The sequence below is a fragment of the Gymnogyps californianus genome, unplaced genomic scaffold (assembly GCF_018139145.2).
Source record: "Gymnogyps californianus isolate 813 unplaced genomic scaffold, ASM1813914v2 HiC_scaffold_67, whole genome shotgun sequence".
NCBI classification, from domain to species: domain Eukaryota; kingdom Metazoa; phylum Chordata; class Aves; order Accipitriformes; family Cathartidae; genus Gymnogyps; species Gymnogyps californianus.
Window position 1 is genome coordinate 259,186 of NW_026114460.1, and position 18,447 is coordinate 277,632.

An 18,447-nucleotide genomic window follows, 5' to 3' on the forward strand; every position below is an offset into this window, starting at 1 on the left:
CCCACAGCATGGCGGGTGCCTGGGGAGGCACTGGGAAGAGCCGGCGCCGCCACCTCGAGGTCCCGCTGGCCCTCGTCCCCCCTCCAGCTGCTGGAGCTCCTGGCCGGTGTTTTCCAAACACCGCGCCACGACACGGTTCTGGGAAGAGGAGCCGGACAGAGGCACTGAGCCCCTGACACAGCCCCGGCCGCCGCGGCTGGGGGACACGGGCAGAGGAGGGGACACTGGCCTGCATGCCGAGCTGCTCCATGGTTTCCTGCAGCTCCTGCTGCTTCTTCCCCTGCGTGGGGAAAGGAGGGGTCAGGGGCTCGGGTCTCGCAGCCCCAGCCCCCGGGGACAAGGGGACCACTCCACACCTACCAGACACCGCAGCAGCTCCTTGTGCCTTTGCGACTCAGCGGAGCACTGGGCCAGGCGCTCCCAGAGCATGCAGAGGTCTTGGCCCCCCGGGCCGGGGCTCGCTGCCCTGGCTGCTCCCACCCCCGAGCTGTGCCCATCCCCCCCGGGCTCCCTGCCCCTCCGTGTGGGGACACGCCGGGGTGCACCGCGTGGCCCGGGCTCCCACGCAGGTCCTGGACACGTCCCCGCAGCCCCCCGGCCGCCCCTAGGGCTCCCTGAGCCGGGAGGGGAACCTGCCCCGAGGGGGGCGTGGGGGTGCCGGGGGACCCTACTGCCGCCCTCTCCCTGGGGACAGGGCGTGCTCCTCGCCGGGAGCACGCGTGGGATGAGATGCCGGGTGAGCCGCGGGAGATGGCGGGGCAGCCCCCGCTCTCAGCCCGGCCCGGGCACGACCAGCAGCGGCCGCGACGGGGGAAACTCTTCCCAGCTGCCGGAGCTTCCTCCGGCACGGAGCCGAGCTGGGGGTGGGGGCTGGCGGCCGTGGGGGGGGCTGCCGGCCGGGTGCCCATGCCCGTGGGTCAAGGCTGGCACTGCGGGAGCCGGCGGCCGATGGGATGGGGGATGCAGCGGGATGGGGAGCGGGGGATGCAGCAGGGTGGGGATGGGGAGTGGACCCCCGGGGAGGAGCGTGTCCCGGTGGGGGGTCCTGGGGGCTGCAGTGGGCTCACGGCCCCCGGCCTGGCCTTGGCTGGCAGAGGGTTAATTTGCCCAAGAAGCTGCGAGGGGCACGGCCGGAACGGCTGAGCCGAACTAGCCGAGGGGACAGTCGAGACCACACTGACGGCACGGCCCCCTTAAGCCACGGCAGCCCCGCAGCCCCGGGGCGGTGGGAGAGGGCGCGGGTGGGGCCCCCAGGATCTGGGGGCCTGCGGGAGGGGCTGGTCCTGGCCGGGCTGTGCAGGAACGGGGGCACCCCAGGGCTGCCCCTTCCCGGGGCTGGGGCCACGCTCCTCCCCAGGGGGTCCAGCCCTGCCCCGGCCCCATCTCCCCCCTCACTGCTCGGCCCAGTGCCCTCCCAGTGCCCCCACCCCGCCATGCCCCTGCCGTGCCCCGCCCTGCTGCAGAGCCCTGCTCTCCCAGTCCCTCCCAGTCCCCTACCCCGGGGCCCTCCCCAGCGCCCCGCCTCTCCCCGTGCATCCCCGCCGCTTTTGCCAGCGGCTGCTGGGCGCATCCCCGGCCCCCTCGCCAGTACACGCCCGCTCCCTCCCCAGGCCCCCGGGGCATCCCCGGTCCCCTCCCCACTCTGCGGCCGCTCCCTCCCCAGCGCAGCCCGGTGCCTGCCACGCTGCCCTCCCCAGTGGCTCCGGTGCCTCCCCCGGGCCCCAGCCCAACCCCGGGCATCCCCGGCCCCAGCCCAACATCCCGGGGCATCCCCCAGCCCCATCCTGCTGCACACCCCGCTCCCTCCCCAGGGCTGCAGGGTGAGCCCCCTCCTCGGGGCACCGGGGGCTCCCAGCCTCCCTGGGGGCTGTTCCCAGGGCTCCTCACCCCGCCTGGTACCCACCCATGTGACAGGGACCCCTGGGGACAATAGCGGGGGGGACATGAACCCCCCAGGGCAGGCAGCCCAGCAGGGCACAGCCAGCTGAGAGCACAGGACCCAGCCAAGGGACCCCAGTCCCACGCAGCCCCCCAGCCCCCCCAGCACAGCCCCTGTGCCAGCTGGCAGCAGGGCCGGGCAGCCAGCCCAGGCTAGCTCAGCTCAGCTCAGCCAGGACCCCCCCTCCCCTGGGGATGTCCCCCCAGGTCACCGCCAGGCAGATTGTGCTGGGACAAGAAACGAGGCCAGACTGGAAAGAGCAATTCCAGTGAACAGCACCGCGGTGTAGCAGACAGAAGGCACAGGGACCAGTATGCCTCGCCCTCCTCCTCGCCCCCCATGCTGTCGGCCCCCACCTCCTCGTAATCCTTCTCCAGGACAGCCATGGGCTCCCACGCCTCCGAGAACTCCCCCTCCTCCATGCCCACCCCCACGTAGCAGGGCACGAATGCCCGCTTGGCGTACATCAGGTCAAACTCGTGGTCCAGGCGGGCCCAGGCCTCGGCCACGGCCGTGGTGTTGCTCAGCACGCACACAGCACGCTGCGCCTTGGCCAGCTCCCCGCTGGGCACCGCCGTGGGCAGCTGGTAGTTGATGCCCACCTTGAAACCGCTGGGCCACCAGTCCATGAACTGGATGCTGCGCTTGGTCTTGATGGCGGCGATGGCGGCCTTGACATCCCTGGGCACCACGTTCCCACGGTACAGCAGGCAGCACGCCATGGCCGTGCCGTGCCGCGGGTCGCACTTCACTGTCTGGTTGGCTGGCTCGAAGCAAGCGCCGGTGATCTCCGCCACCGCGAGCTGCCGTGGTAGGCCTTCTTGGCCGAGGTGATGGGGGCGTAGGTGTAGACACAGCCGGGACAGCTCACCCAGACTGGCCAAAGGAATATTCCACACCGTAGGACATCACGCCCAGTATATAAACCGGGGGGAAGGCTGGCCGGAGGTGGATCGCTGCTCGGGGATCGGCTGGGCATCGGTCAGCGGGCGGTCAGCAATTGCATTGTGCGTCACTTGTTTTTTTCTTGCGTTTATTTCTCTCTCTCTCTCTCTGTTATATTCCTTTTCATTACAATGATGATGATGATGATGATTCTAATATTATATTTTATCTTGGTTATTAAACTGTTCTCATCTCAACCCACGAGTTTTAGGTTTTTTTCCGATTCTCCTGCCCCATCCCACCGGGGAGGGGGGGGCGGACTGAGCGAGCGGCTGTGTGGGGCCGAGTTGCCGGCTGGGCTTAAACCACGACTCTGTGGAAGAGCAGGAAGCCCTGCAGCCCCGTGCACGGGTCAGTCTGGAAGAAGGGAAGAGAAAACAAGAGCGATCTGTCAGCAGTTGTGAATTTAAGCTGCTACCGAGTTGCCCAGGAAGGCAAATACTCAGCCCAGGATCTCGGGCCTTTGGGGACTCTTGGCTCGGGGACGCAGGCAGGGGCAGGCACCTGCCCGAGCGCCCCAGCTCCGCTTCCAGCCACAGCGCCCTGTGCATCGGCACGAGCGGCCCTTGGGAAAGGGGCCCCTTCCCGCAGGGACTGGGGGACACTCGGCTCCTTCCTGCTGCAGGAGCCGGCCCGTGCGGCGCCTGCGCCCAGCACGACCCAGGCGCTCTGCTTTGGGGACGAGGAAACCCACGGTGCTTTCCAGGAGCGTGTTTGGGGGTCCAGAGCCGCCATCCTGGGGGCACCGCTTGGGCAGGAGGCTGGCAGCCATCGAGGTCTGCTGGGCACCAGCACTCCCCTCCCAGGGCATGCGCTGCCCCAGCACGAGTTAAACCCTTGGCACTGCTGCTCATAAGCAGTTGGTCAAGAAGGCCCAGAGCCGGATGGAGGAGAATCCTCACATGACCCTGAAAAAGGGATGAAATACGGGTTTGCCAAGGGCACAAAGGAGCCAGGCTCCCCCCAAGCCCCATCTCGCCCCCAGGCACGCTCCACCCTCGGGGCGCAGGTCCTGGGCTGGCAGCTGCGGTGGGCTTGCAGGGTCCTGAGGCAGGGGATTCAGCCTGTGGGGAGAGGAAGGGGCTGACCCTGATCTCCACTCACGGGATCCAGACCCCCCAGGGAGCCCCGACCTGCTGCAGGCTGCCAGGCTGACAAGAACCATGAAACGCACCCGGGCCCTGGAGGCACAGCCTGGCTTCTTGTTGCCGCCCCGGTCCCACCGGAGGGTTCCCCTTTCCCCACCGGCTGCGGCGGCACCGGCCCCACCCGGGGTTGGTACCCACCAGCTTGCGGATGTGGTCACGCACCGGGTCAATGATCTCCTTCCCGATGGTGGGGTGCCCACGGGCGCAGTTGTTGGCCGCATCCTCCTTGCCCGTGATCAGCTGCTCGGGCTGGAAGAGCTGCCGGTACGTCCCCGTGGGCACCTCGGCTGTGGGGAGAGCCGGCCCGTCCCGTCAGCACCGGGCACCCCATTAACAGCGGGTGCCCCGTTAGCCCTGACACACGGGCATGGGCGCCTGGCCAGCGGAACCCCCAGAGTAGATTCTAAGTATTCTAATGAGACAGTTCATTTGAAGGCTAAGTTAACTCCACAATACTGCTGAGTCTGTTGCAAAGTTCTCTAAGTGAAGTTGATTAACGACTGTCTGTCTGCATCCTCCTTCAAGATGCACCAGCTATACCGGCCTCCAGACCATCCTCAAGTGATCCGCCGTCCTTTTGTAATCCTCTAGATACATACAAGATAAGATTACTTCACGTGTGACAGCTTACGCATTACAGCAGCAGCAACTCCAGCAGCAGCCTGGCTCCTGCTTGCTCCTGGGCTGGGGAGCTGTGGCAGCCGGATGGTCAAGGAACAGGCAAACCCCGCGGGGAGACGCCGACACGCAGTGCCCGCGGTCGCTCCCGGCCGTGCGCTACGAGTGGGTGCTGAGAGTGATGCCCTGTTTCCCCGGTACCCGTGGCTGGGCCCCACATCAGCTCTTGGCGGCAGCCCCAGGGAGGTGATGGCCGTGTCACAGTGGGCAGTGGTGGCTGTGTCACTGTGATGTCACCTTGGGCCTGTGACACGGGCGCCCCGGTGGGTATAAAGGGGGCTGCTCCCGGAGGCAGGGGAGCATCTGGGGGAGAACCTCGGTGCTGCTGGGCAGGAGTCTGGCGAGCACTCACCAACGACCTGTCCTGTGTCCGCCGTGCAGCGGAAGGCCCCTGACGGGGGAGAGGAGGGTGAGGGCAGAGGATCCCCACGGTCCCCGCAGCCGGCAGCCGGGCGAGGGGGCTCCCGGGCAGCGGGTGGGATGGGCCGGACGCCTGCTCCAGCCGGCGGGGCTCACAAGTCCGGGCTGCTGGGGAGCTGCTGGCCGGCTGTGGCCTTTGCAGATGGGAAGTGCACAGCGTGGGTTTTCCCTGGGCCGGGGTGTTTTCCCGGGCTTGCGGAGTGCCGTGTCCCACCCTGCTCGAGGGAGCAATGAGCAACGGCTGGGGAGGCAGTCCGTGGGGCTCCCGGAACAGCCCCCTCCATCCCGCAGGCAAGATGGGGTTGGGATGCATCCACCCTGCCCTGTCTCCCATCCCTCTTCTGCCCCGCAGGACACTCTGCCTGCTCTTGGTCAGCCTGGAGCTGGCCATCGGCTTCACTCTGGCTGCTGCGGTGCTCTACGCCTCCTGGTTCGACCCCGAGCTCTTCTACCGCCTGCTGTTGCGTGTGCTGTGTGAGGAGACCTACGTCGACCTGGCGTATGCACTGGGAAAGATCCTCCCTGTGGTCAGTGAGGGGCTACTGCCCTTTTGACCGCCCCCCTCAATAAAGCCTCTTCTATCTCCACCTCCACGTGCTCGGGCGTGTTTGTCGGGGCGCAGGGAGAGGGTCTTGCCCCGCGTGCCGGTTCCCGCAGCCCCTCGAGGCCAGGCCCAGTCTCATCGGCTAGGCACTGGGTGCCACCACCCTGCCTGCCGCAAGCCAGGTCCCTGCGTGCCAGCCTCGCCTGCCCTCCCTCCCTCCGTCCCCGGAGGATCCATGATGCTGTGTAATCAGGTGGAACCACCGTCTTCTCAGGCCATGGTAGTTTTTTTACTCCACCTTTTTGGCAACCGTTCAGCACCGTGGGTGCTGTTACCCACCTCCTCCTGTGCCAGGCGGTGGCATGGGCTGCGCTCTGGGCAGGAAGAGAGTGTTGGGAGAATTTGGGGAGTTTTAACAGTGAATTAGAGCAGGGAATTGCCTTTTTGCACTTGGGCGTTGCCAGCTGCTGATGGCAGTGACCTGCGGTGCTTCAGAACAGGCTGTAGTTCCACGGGGGTGAGTCCAGAGGCAGTGGTGCTTTAAGCGCTCCCCCCGAAAGCCAGGGTGCAGGTGCTGCAGACAAGCCCAGAGACCCGGGCTCGTCCCTCAGCCCCTTGTCAGGCTCCTCAGCCACCTCCCGGGCGTACGGCAGCCTGCAGGACTGAGCTGTGAGAGCGCTGTGCGCAGCCCGCTGGGGCGGGCATCAGGGAGCCGGGCGTGTGGGTACTGCACGGAGCCCTGCGGGACTGGCCGGGAGCGGGGACCCCAGTGCTGCCCGGGCTCCCAGCGCTGGGATCAAGCAGCCCCGTGTGCAGGTCCCTTCAGGCTGGAGGACCACCCCATGCAGACTGCCCCCTCGACAGTTCTGCATGAACACTGAGTCCTAGCGCAGAGCCAAGGAGTGCCTCTGCGTCAGAAAACCCAAGGCACGACCTGTCGGAAAAGGGGCCGACTTGGAAAGCGCTCACAGAGTCTTTGCCAAAAAGGCTGTGAGCACTCCCCGATGAGTCCAGGGAGGCCTCTGAAAGGCCACCACCAGTCTGCAGAGCCACAGTGCAGATCGACGTCGGGTCCTGCCTGACCCCCTTGTTTCCAGCTTGCGTGCCCTCCAGGTCAGCCTGGAGGTGGAGTCCGAGCATGCCCGGAGCCAGCTGCTCCCTGCAGTGGCCCACTTCCACCCGGCCTGGAGAACGAGCCTTCCATCGCTCAGCAGCTTCCACGGGTAGACTGATGCCCAGCCACTTCCCGTGCAAAAGCTAGCTGACTTCCCTAAACCCCCTCTTTTCCCTTTTTACTGCTGGGCAAGACATTAGATGGCATGGACTATCTCTTTGGTTAGTTTGGGTCATTTGCCTTGGGAGGGGGTTGTGTGCCCTCCCAACCTCTTGCACATCCCCCAGGCTATTCACTGGGGGAGCAGACTGAGAAACAGAGGCAGCCTTGGCGCTGTGCAAACACTGGTCAGCAACAGCTCAAATGCTGGGGGTTATCAATGCTGTTTTGCTCACAAATCTAAGACCCAGCACCATGAGAGCTGCTAGGAAGAAAAGTAACTCCATCCTTTGCGGCCCCCGGGCAAAGGGCATTACTCTCGGCACCCACTCGTAGCGCACGGCGGGAGGAACCGCGGGCACCGTGTGTCGGCATCTCCCCGCGGGGTTTGCCTGTCCCGCGGCCGTCCGGCTGCCACAGCTCCCCAGCCCAAGCCAAGGAGGAGCCAGGCTGCGCATGTACTCCCAGCAGGCACACGCAGACACTCACAGACACGCGTGTGCACCACGAGTGTGCACATGTGCACGGACAGCCACATCGCGTGGGCTCCAGCGCCGGGCTCCAGCTTCCAGCCCCCGTTTGGATCCAGCATCCAGCCGCGGCGGGAAACGACAGCCCAGGATGGGGAAAGGTAAAGACCAGCCCTCTGCTCTAGCCCAGGCAGAGCCCATGCTTGCCTGGGGAAGAGCCCCGCCAAAGCCCGGTGCCCACCGGAGACGCCGTCACCTTTGAGCTGTACTGGAAGCCGGAGCAGGAGCAGTTTGCCCAGACGGCCAAGGTGAGCATGGCGAGGGGGGCACACTGTGCCTGACCCCAAAATGGGGTGTCCCGCCGTCTGACGCCCTCATCTCCCCCCCAGATCGCGGAGCTGGAGAAGCGGCTGGCGCAGCTGGAGGCGACGGTGCGGTGCGAGCCCGAGAGCCAGGTGAGGGGCCAGGGGCTCCTGCCCTGCCACTCTCCTGCCCCCATCCTGCCCCACTGATGCAATTTCCTTCCCCACAGCACCCGCTGTCAGTCGGGCTGAAGGGCACCAGCCTCATGGTGAGTCAGGCAGGGGCTGGGGGGCACGCAGGGTCCCTTTCCCCCCACCCCGTGCCCAGAGCACTTGGGCGGGGCAGTCCCAGGGTGCTGCCGTGTCCCCCCTCACCCTGCTCTCCGTCCCCAGGAGACCCTGCAGCTCGTGCAGGCCAAGGTCAACGTCCTGGACGTGGCCGTGCTGGACCAAGTGGAGGCCCGGCTGCAGGTGAGGGGGGGACGGAAGGAGGGAACGGCGCGCTGGGTGTCACGGGGCCACGGGAGAGCCAGGGGACGGCCCTGGCCGAGGCTGTGAAGTTGGGGGTGGGCACTGCTGGATTTGGGGTCTCACATCTGCTCCCCCCTCCCCAGAGCGTCCTGGCGAAGGTGAATGAAATTGCCAAACACAAGGCAACTGTGCAAGATGCCGACACTCAGAGCAAGGTAAGAGCTGGTGGGGAGGGCCCCCCAAAGGCAGTGCCGGCATGGCAGGATATATGGACCCCCCCACTTCTTGTCCCACCCCGTCCCCCAGATCCACCAGATCTATGAGACGATGCAGCGCTGGGACCCCGTGGCCAGCACCCTGCCCGACGTTGTGCAGAGGCTGGTGACCCTGCGGGACCTGCATGAGCAAGGTGAGGGGCTGGAGGGGCTGTTGGGGACAGTGGCATGGTGTGAGCGGGAGCATATCGAGTGGGGGGGCACCGCTCCCCCCCCAGCCCTGAGCTTTCTCCTCCCTCCCAGCCACACAGTTCGGGCAGGTCCTCGTGCACTTGGACACCACGCAGCAGGAGGCGGCTGGGGCTCTCAAGGACAACAGCGTGCTGCTGGCGGAGGTGGGTCCCAGCAACAGCCGGTGGGGTGGAGTGGGGTCCCCATCCTGCCCCCCCTGCTCATCCCCTTCCCCACTGCCCCCCCCAGCTCCAGAAGACAATGAAGGAGAACCTGGCCATCGTAGAGGAGAACTCTGCGGAGATAGACGCCCGCATCAAGCGGCTGCAGAAGTGAGAGCACCCTGGAGACCCCCCGCACCGGGCATCCCTGCCCCCCCCAGGCCCTGTGACCCCCTGGGAATCGCTCCCTGCCCCCGCAGGTACCAGCCCCTGCTTGTATATACCCTGGCTCTGCCCCGCTGCAGAGCATGGGGGCTGGAGGGGTCCTCCCCACCCCTCCCTTCCCACCTCGCGGGGGGGGTGTCTCTGGGCCCCCCCGATTTACCCCAATAAACAGCTCAGCTCCACACGCATGCGTGTCGGCATCTCCTTCGGGCTGTGGGGCACAAGCGGGGCCCAGCCGCGGGGTTTTAAATCCATCTTTTAGGGGTGCCTAAACCCCCCCAGCCCCCCTCGCAGCCTCCTCCTTGCCCGAAATCCAATCGCTCTGTTGGAAAGCTGTGACCCACGGGGGGAACGTCTCCTTGTTGCCACCCGTGGGGCAGGGGGTAGTGTGTGTGTGTGGGGATGGGGACGACCCCGAGTGGGTGGGGCCGGGCCGGGCCAGGGGCGCACGGCCCCCCCAGGCTGGCGGAGATGATTCTTGGTGGTCCTGGGGGACAGGAAGGGGGGGCACCTCGTTTTTGGTGAGGGAGAACCTTGCGCTAAACTAACCCTGAGCAGATGCGGCCCCAAGGCTGAGGTAACGGGGGCAGCGGGACCCCCCAGCCTGGGGCGTGGGCAGTGGGGAGGGAGCCCCGGGTGCGTCCCCTAGCACCAATGCTGTCGCCCCAGTGTGGGGGCTTCCCTGGGGTGGGGGCCACCACCGGCAAGGGTGGGTTTGAGCCCTGGGGGCAGTTGCCGGGCCATGATCTTGGGGGGATGGCGGAGACGTGGGGGGATGGCTGCCGGGCCGGGAGCACGCAGGACGCGGGCCAGGCTGAGGCACTGAAGGCCACCTTTGCTTCCGTCTCGACCGGCCCCACCGGCCGTCAGGAATCCCCGGTGCCAGCAGCCGGGGAAAGGCTGGCGCAAGGCAGACGTCCCCTTGGCGGAAGAGGATCAGCTCCGGGAACACTGCAGGCCCTGGGCATCCCGAAGGGCACGGGCACAGGGGACCCCCACAGCCACGCAGGGTGCCTGCACGGAGCTCAGCCCAAGGGGTACTCGCACGGGCGGGAGTGTGCAGCCCCCCCGTGTGACCCAGCCTGTGAGCACCCCCCATGGGTACCCACCCGTGTGCCTGCCCCGTGTAACCCAGCCTGTGTGTAGCCCCCGTGGGTACCCACCCGTGTGCCCACCCCATGTAACCCAGCCTGTGTGTAGCCCCCGTGGGTACCCACCTGTGTGCCCACCCCATGTAACCCAGCCTGTGTGTAGCCCCCGTGGGTACCCACCCGTGTGCCCACCCCATGTAACCCAGCCTGTGTGTAGCCCCCGTGGTACCCACCCGTGTACCCCCCCATGTAACCCAGCCTGTGTGTAGCCCCCGTGGGTACCCACCCGTGTGCCCCCCCATGTAACCCAGCCTGTGTGTAGCCCCCGTAGGTACCCACCCGTGTGCCCACCCCATGTAACCCAGCCCGTGAGCACCCCCCGTAGGTACCCACCCGTGTGCCCCCCCATGTAACCCAGCCTGTGAGCTCCCCCTGTGGGTACCCACCTGTGTGCCCACCCCATGTAACCCAGCCTGTGTGTAGCCCCCGTGGGTACCCACCCGTGTGCCCACCCCATGTAACCCAGCCCGTGAGCACCCCCCGTGGGTACCCAGGGCAGCAAGGCCCAGCTCGCTAGTTAGGGAGTCCCCCACCCACAAAAACACCCCCACACCCCTGTCAGTGCCCCCTCCGCATGGCAGCACCCCCAAGGGCATCGGGGTGTCGCAGTGCTGTCCCCATCCCCCGGGCACCCCCTGTCCCCTCAGGGCCCAAGGCACCCCAGAGACCCTACAACAAGGTGCAGCATCAACTATTTTATTATCTGTGCAGCATCCGTGGGTCCGTCATCCTCATCCTGGTCCCCATCCATCCCCGTCGTCCCCATCCTGGTCCCCCGGCAGGTCAGGGTCCTGGTTACCCCTACGGGCGTCCGCAAAGGGCAGGGGGACTGCTGTGGGTGGGGGGCCAGGTCTAACACGGTCAGGGAGCTCCAGACCAAGCACAGGTTGGCCAAGGCATTGGGTGGCTCTGCCAGCTCCTGCCACAGGCACCGCAGCAGCGGGGACACAAGCTGGGGGGAGTGAACCTGGGCCCACGGCTCTGCCGGAATCCCCAGCCAGGGGGATCCCTCCTCCCAGCAGTGCCCCCCGCCTCCCCAGGGTGCCCCCCACCTCCCCAGGGTCATCCCCCCAGTGTCAACCACACATGGTGTCCCCAGCCTCCTGAGAAACACCCTTCTCCCCAAATGTCCCTCCATCCCACTCCCAGACTCCCTACCTGACCCCAGCATTCCCTGCTCCCCCCATCCTGAGGGCCCCCCCCCAGCCCCAGGGTCATCCCCAGCCCCCAGACATAAACATCCCACCCCCACAGCATGGTGGGTGCCTGGGGAGGCACTGGGAAGAGCCGGCGCCGCCACCTCGAGGTCCCGCTGGCCCTCGTCCCCCCTCCAGCTGCTGGAGCTCCTGGCCGGTGTTTTCCAAACACCGCGCCACGACACGGTTCTGGGAAGAGGAGCCGGACAGAGGCACTGAGCCCCTGACACAGCCCCGGCCGCCGCGGCTGGGGGACACGGGCAGAGGAGGGGACACTGGCCTGCATGCCGAGCTGCTCCATGGTTTCCTGCAGCTCCTGCTGCTTCTTCCCCTGCGTGGGGAAAGGAGGGGTCAGGGGCTCGGGTCTCGCAGCCCCAGCCCCCGGGGACAAGGGGACCACTCCACACCTACCAGACACCGCAGCAGCTCCTTGTGCCTTTGCGACTCAGCGGAGCACTGGGCCAGGCGCTCCCAGAGCATGCAGAGGTCTTGGCCCCCCGGGCCGGGGCTCGCTGCCCTGGCTGCTCCCACCCCCGAGCTGTGCCCATCCCCCCGGGCTCCCTGCCCCTCCGTGTGGGGACACGCCGGGGTGCACCGCGTGGCCCGGGCTCCCACGCAGGTCCTGGACACGTCCCCGCAGCCCCCCCGGCCGCCCCTAGGGCTCCCTGAGCCGGGAGGGGAACCTGCCCCGAGGGGGGCGTGGGGGTGCCGGGGGACCCTACTGCCGCCCTCTCCCTGGGGACAGGGCGTGCTCCTCGCCGGGAGCATGCGTGGGATGAGATGCCGGGTGAGCCGCGGGAGATGGCGGGGGCAGCCCCCGCTCTCAGCCCGGCCCGGGCATGACCAGCAGCGGCCGCGATGGGGGAAACTCTTCCCAGCTGCCGGAGCTTCCTCCGGCACGGAGCCGAGCTGGGGGTGGGGGCTGGCGGCCGTGGGGGGGGCTGCCGGCCGGGTGCCCATGCCCGTGGGTCAAGGCTGGCACTGCGGGAGCCGGCGGCCGATGGGATGGGGGATGCAGCGGGATGGGGAGCGGGGGATGCAGCAGGGTGGGGATGGGGAGTGGACCCCCCGGGGGAGGAGCGTGTCCCGGTGGGGGGTCCTGGGGGGCTGCAGTGGGCTCACGGCCCCCGGCCTGGCCTTGGCTGGCAGAGGGTTAATTTGCCCAAGAAGCTGCGAGGGGACACGGCCGGAACGGCTGAGCCGAACTAGCCGAGGGGACAGTCGAGACCACACTGACGGCACGGCCCCCTTAAGCCACGGCAGCCCCGCAGCCCCGGGGCGGTGGGAGAGGGCTGGGTGGGGCCCCCCAGGATCTGGGGGCCTGCGGGAGGGGCTGGTCCTGGCCGGGCTGTGCAGGAACGGGGGCACCCCAGGGCTGCCCCTTCCCGGGGCTGGGGCCACGCTCCTCCCCCGGGGGGTCCAGCCCTGCCCCGGCCCCATCTCCCCCCTCACTGCTCGGCCCAGTGCCCTCCCAGTGCCCCCACCCCGCCATGCCCCTGCCCGTGCCCCGCCCTGCTGCAGAGCCCTGCTCTCCCAGTCCCTCCCAGTCCCCTACCCCGGGGCCCTCCCCAGCGCCCCGCCTCTCCCCGTGCATCCCCGCCGCTTTTGCCAGCGGCTGCTGGGCGCATCCCCGGCCCCCTCGCCAGTACACGCCCGCTCCCTCCCCAGGCCCCCCGGGGCATCCCCTGGTCCCCTCCCCACTCTGCGGCCGCTCCCTCCCCAGCGCAGCCCGGTGCCTGCCACGCTGCCCTCCCCAGTGGCGCCGGTGCCTCCCCCGGGCCCCAGCCCAAAATCCCCGGGGCATCCCCCGGGCCCCAGCCCAACATCCCCGGGGCATCCCCCAGCCCCATCCTGCTGCACACCCCGCTCCCTCCCCAGGGCCGCAGGGTGAGCCCCCTCCTCGGGGCACCGGGGGCTCCCAGCCTCCCTGGGGGCTGTTCCCAGGGCTCCTCACCCCGCCTGGTACCCACCCATGTGACAGGGACCCCTGGGGACAATAGCGGGGGGGACATGAACCCCCCCAGGGCAGGCAGCCCAGCAGGGCACAGCCAGCTGAGAGCACAGGACCCAGCCAAGGGACCCCAGTCCCACGCAGCCCCCCAGCCCCCCCAGCACAGCCCCTGTGCCAGCTGGCAGCAGGGCCGGGCAGCCAGCCCAGGCTAGCTCAGCTCAGCTCAGCCAGGACCCCCCCTCCCCTGGGGATGTCCCCCCAGGTCACCGCCAGGCAGATTGTGCTGGGACAAGAAACGAGGCCAGACTGGAAAGAGCAATTCCAGTGAACAGCACCGCGGTGTAGCAGACAGAAGGCACAGGGACCAGTATGCCTCGCCCTCCTCTTCGCCCCCCATGCTGTCGGCCCCCACCTCCTCGTAATCCTTCTCCAGGACAGCCATGGGCTCCCACGCCTCCGAGAACTCCCCCTCCTCCATGCCCACCCCCACGTAGCAGGGCACGAATGCCCGCTTGGCGTACATCAGGTCAAACTCGTGGTCCAGGCGGGCCCAGGCCTCGGCCACGGCCGTGGTGTTGCTCAGCACGCACACAGCACGCTGCGCCTTGGCCAGCTCCCCGCTGGGCACCGCCGTGGGCAGCTGGTAGTTGATGCCCACCTTGAAACCGCTGGGCCACCAGTCCATGAACTGGATGCTGCGCTTGGTCTTGATGGCGGCGATGGCGGCCTTGACATCCCTGGGCACCACGTTCCCACGGTACAGCAGGCAGCACGCCATGGCCGTGCCGTGCCGCGGGTCGCACTTCACTGTCTGGTTGGCTGGCTCGAAGCAAGCGCCGGTGATCTCCGCCACCGCGAGCTGCCGTGGTAGGCCTTCTTGGCCGAGGTGATGGGGGCGTAGGTGTAGACACAGCCGGGACAGCTCACCCAGACTGGCCAAAGGAATATTCCACACCGTAGGACATCACGCCCAGTATATAAACCGGGGGGAAGGCTGGCCGGAGGTGGATCGCTGCTCGGGGATCGGCTGGGCATCGGTCAGCGGGCGGTCAGCAATTGCATTGTGCGTCACTTGTTTTTTTCTTGCGTTTATTTCTCTCTCTCTCTCTCTGTTATATTCCTTTTCATTACAATGATGATGATGATGATGATTCTAATATTATATTTTATCTTGGTTATTAAACTGTTCTCATCTCAACCCACGAGTTTTAGGTTTTTTTCCGATTCTCCTGCCCCATCCCACCGGGGAGGGGGGGGCGGACTGAGCGAGCGGCTGTGTGGGGCCGAGTTGCCGGCTGGGCTTAAACCACGACTCTGTGGAAGAGCAGGAAGCCCTGCAGCCCCGTGCACGGGTCAGTCTGGAAGAAGGGAAGAGAAAACAAGAGCGATCTGTCAGCAGTTGTGAATTTAAGCTGCTACCGAGTTGCCCAGGAAGGCAAATACTCAGCCCAGGATCTCGGGCCTTTGGGGACTCTTGGCTCGGGGACGCAGGCAGGGGCAGGCACCTGCCCGAGCGCCCCAGCTCCGCTTCCAGCCACAGCGCCCTGTGCATCGGCACGAGCGGCCCTTGGGAAAGGGGCCCCTTCCCGCAGGGACTGGGGGACACTCGGCTCCTTCCTGCTGCAGGAGCCGGCCCGTGCGGCGCCTGCGCCCAGCACGACCCAGGCGCTCTGCTTTGGGGACGAGGAAACCCACGGTGCTTTCCAGGAGCGTGTTTGGGGGTCCAGAGCCGCCATCCTGGGGGCACCGCTTGGGCAGGAGGCTGGCAGCCATCGAGGTCTGCTGGGCACCAGCACTCCCCTCCCAGGGCATGCGCTGCCCCAGCACGAGTTAAACCCTTGGCACTGCTGCTCATAAGCAGTTGGTCAAGAAGGCCCAGAGCCGGATGGAGGAGAATCCTCACATGACCCTGAAAAAGGGATGAAATACGGGTTTGCCAAGGGCACAAAGGAGCCAGGCTCCCCCCAAGCCCCATCTCGCCCCCAGGCACGCTCCACCCTCGGGGCGCAGGTCCTGGGCTGGCAGCTGCGGTGGGCTTGCAGGGTCCTGAGGCAGGGGATTCAGCCTGTGGGGAGAGGAAGGGGCTGACCCTGATCTCCACTCACGGGATCCAGACCCCCCAGGGAGCCCCGACCTGCTGCAGGCTGCCAGGCTGACAAGAACCATGAAACGCACCCGGGCCCTGGAGGCACAGCCTGGCTTCTTGTTGCCGCCCCGGTCCCACCGGAGGGTTCCCCTTTCCCCACCGGCTGCGGCGGCACCGGCCCCACCCGGGGTTGGTACCCACCAGCTTGCGGATGTGGTCACGCACCGGGTCAATGATCTCCTTCCCGATGGTGGGGTGCCCACGGGCGCAGTTGTTGGCCGCATCCTCCTTGCCCGTGATCAGCTGCTCGGGCTGGAAGAGCTGCCGGTACGTCCCCGTGGGCACCTCGGCTGTGGGGAGAGCCGGCCCGTCCCGTCAGCACCGGGCACCCCATTAACAGCGGGTGCCCCGTTAGCCCTGACACACGGGCATGGGCGCCTGGCCAGCGGAACCCCCAGAGTAGATTCTAAGTATTCTAATGAGACAGTTCATTTGAAGGCTAAGTTAACTCCACAATACTGCTGAGTCTGTTGCAAAGTTCTCTAAGTGAAGTTGATTAACGACTGTCTGTCTGCATCCTCCTTCAAGATGCACCAGCTATACCGGCCTCCAGACCATCCTCAAGTGATCCGCCGTCCTTTTGTAATCCTCTAGATACATACAAGATAAGATTACTTCACGTGTGACAGCTTACGCATTACAGCAGCAGCAACTCCAGCAGCAGCCTGGCTCCTGCTTGCTCCTGGGCTGGGGAGCTGTGGCAGCCGGATGGTCAAGGAACAGGCAAACCCCGCGGGGAGACGCCGACACGCAGTGCCCGCGGTCGCTCCCGGCCGTGCGCTACGAGTGGGTGCTGAGAGTGATGCCCTGTTTCCCCGGTACCCGTGGCTGGGCCCCACATCAGCTCTTGGCGGCAGCCCCAGGGAGGTGATGGCCGTGTCACAGTGGGCAGTGGTGGCTGTGTCACTGTGATGTCACCTTGGGCCTGTGACACGGGCGCCCCGGTGGGTATAAAGGGGGCTGCTCCCGGAGGCAGGGGAGCATCTGGGGGAGAACCTCGGTGCTGCTGGGCAGGAGTCTGGCGAGCACTCACCAACGACCTGTCCTGTGTCCGCCGTGCAGCGGAAGGCCCCTGACGGGGGAGAGGAGGGTGAGGGCAGAGGATCCCCACGGTCCCCGCAGCCGGCGGCCGGGCGAGGGGGCTCCCGGGCAGCGGGTGGGATGGGCCGGACGCCTGCTCCAGCCGGCGGGGCTCACAAGTCCGGGCTGCTGGGGAGCTGCTGGCCGGCTGTGGCCTTTGCAGATGGGAAGTGCACAGCGTGGGTTTTCCCTGGGCCGGGGTGTTTTCCCGGGCTTGCGGAGTGCCGTGTCCCACCCTGCTCGAGGGAGCAATGAGCAACGGCTGGGGAGGCAGTCCGTGGGGCTCCCGGAACGGCCCCCTCCATCCCGCAGGCAAGATGGGGTTGGGATGCATCCACCCTGCCCTGTCTCCCATCCCTCTTCTGCCCCGCAGGACACTCTGCCTGCTCTTGGTCAGCCTGGAGCTGGCCATCGGCTTCACTCTGGCTGCTGCGGTGCTCTACGCCTCCTGGTTCGACCCCCGAGCTCTTCTAACCGCCTGCTGTTGCGTGTGCTGTGTGAGGAGACCTACGTCGACCTGGCGTATGCACTGGGAAAGATCCTCCCCGTGGTCAGTGAGGGGCTACTGCCCTTTTGACCGCCCCCTCAATAAAGCCTCTTCTATCTCCACCTCCACGTGCTCGGGCGTGTTTGTCGGGGCGCAGGGAGAGGGTCTTGCCCCGCGTGCCGGTTCCCGCAGCCCCTCGAGGCCAGGCCCAGTCTCATCGGCTAGGCACTGGGTGCCACCACCCTGCCTGCCGCAAGCCAGGTCCCTGCGTGCCAGCCTCGCCTGCCCTCTCTCCCTCCGTCCCCGGAGGATCCATGATGCTGTGTAATCAGGTGGAACCACCGTCTTCTCAGGCCATGGTAGTTTTTTTACTCCACCTTTTTGGCAACCGTTCAGCACCGTGGGTGCCGTTACCCACCTCCTCCTGTGCCAGGCGGTGGCATGGGCTGCGCTCTGGGCAGGAAGAGAGTGTTGGGAGAATTTGGGGAGTTTTAACAGTGAATTAGAGCAGGGAATTGCCTTTTTGCACTTGGGCGTTGCCAGCTGCTGATGGCAGTGACCTGCGGTGCTTCAGAACAGGCTGTAGTTCCACGGGGGTGAGTCCAGAGGCAGTGGTGCTTTAAGCGCTCCCCCCGAAAGCCAGGGTGCAGGTGCTGCAGACAAGCCCAGAGACCCGGGCTCGTCCCTCAGCCCCTTGTCAGGCTCCTCAGCCACCTCCCGGGCGTACGGCAGCCTGCAGGACTGAGCTGTGAGAGCGCTGTGCGCAGCCCGCTGGGGCGGGCATCAGGGAGCCGGGCGTGTGGGTACTGCACGGAGCCCTGCGGGACTGGCCTGGGAGCGGGGACCCCAGTGCTGCCCGGCTCCCAGCGCTGGGATCAAGCAGCCCCGTGTGCAGGTCCCTTCAGGCTGGAGGACCACCCCATGCAGACTGCCCCCTCGACAGTTCTGCATGAACACCGAGTCCAGTGCAGGCCAATCCCTGTAAGCATGTCTGAGACTACTCAGGCTCCAGCAGCCGGGGACACATTTACACGGAGGCCGGCAAACGTTATCACCCACGGACCACTAGACCCCCCAAGCCCCCTCCCTTCCTCCCATGACCCGGTCTCCCCCTCTCCCCAGGCTCCCATCCCTGGTGGCACCACAGCCCCGTGGCCCCCTGTCCCCACAGCCCCGTTGCCGGTTGCACCCCATCCCATGGGGCCCATTCTAGCGATCTCGTAGCCGGTGGCCCCCTTCCCAAGGCCCTGTCCCTGCTCACCCCACAGCCAGCGGCCAGCCACAGCCCCGCCTGCTCCCTGCCAGCTTCTCCAGCCGCTCGCAGGTTTCGCTGCCCAGGGGAAAGGCCCTGTCGGATGGAGGCCGGAGCGACGAGGCTGCCAACTCTGGAATGCGGCGCCGCTGCACACAGCCG

At 66.9% G+C, this 18,447-nt stretch overlaps 2 protein-coding genes and 1 pseudogene across 2 annotated transcripts; 1 reads left to right on the plus strand and 2 right to left on the minus strand.

The window, feature by feature from the left end:
- Window positions 1–1,883: 1,883 nt before the first annotated feature.
- On the minus strand, window positions 1,884–4,667 carry LOC127029062 (tubulin alpha chain-like). The gene is given in 7 exon segments (XM_050914720.1): window positions 1,884–1,920; window positions 2,219–2,747; window positions 2,750–2,815; window positions 3,176–3,193; window positions 3,196–3,241; window positions 4,171–4,319; window positions 4,664–4,667. Coding segments are annotated over 7 exon segments (849 nt in total).
- Window positions 4,668–5,426: 759 nt separating this feature from the next.
- LOC127029063 (dynactin subunit 2-like) lies at window positions 5,427–9,222 on the plus strand. The gene is made up of 10 exons (XM_050914721.1): window positions 5,427–5,657; window positions 6,788–6,897; window positions 7,608–7,725; window positions 7,807–7,872; window positions 7,950–7,988; window positions 8,113–8,190; window positions 8,334–8,405; window positions 8,497–8,599; window positions 8,709–8,800; window positions 8,886–9,222. The coding sequence occupies exons 1-10, from the start codon at window positions 5,427–5,429 to the stop codon at window positions 8,970–8,972; spliced, it is 996 nt and encodes a 331-aa protein (XP_050770678.1). The 3' UTR covers window positions 8,973–9,222.
- A 4,321-nt stretch (window positions 9,223–13,543) lies between these two features.
- Window positions 13,544–18,447, minus strand: part of LOC127029064 (tubulin alpha chain-like) — a 6,195-nt pseudogene continuing 1,291 nt past the window's right edge.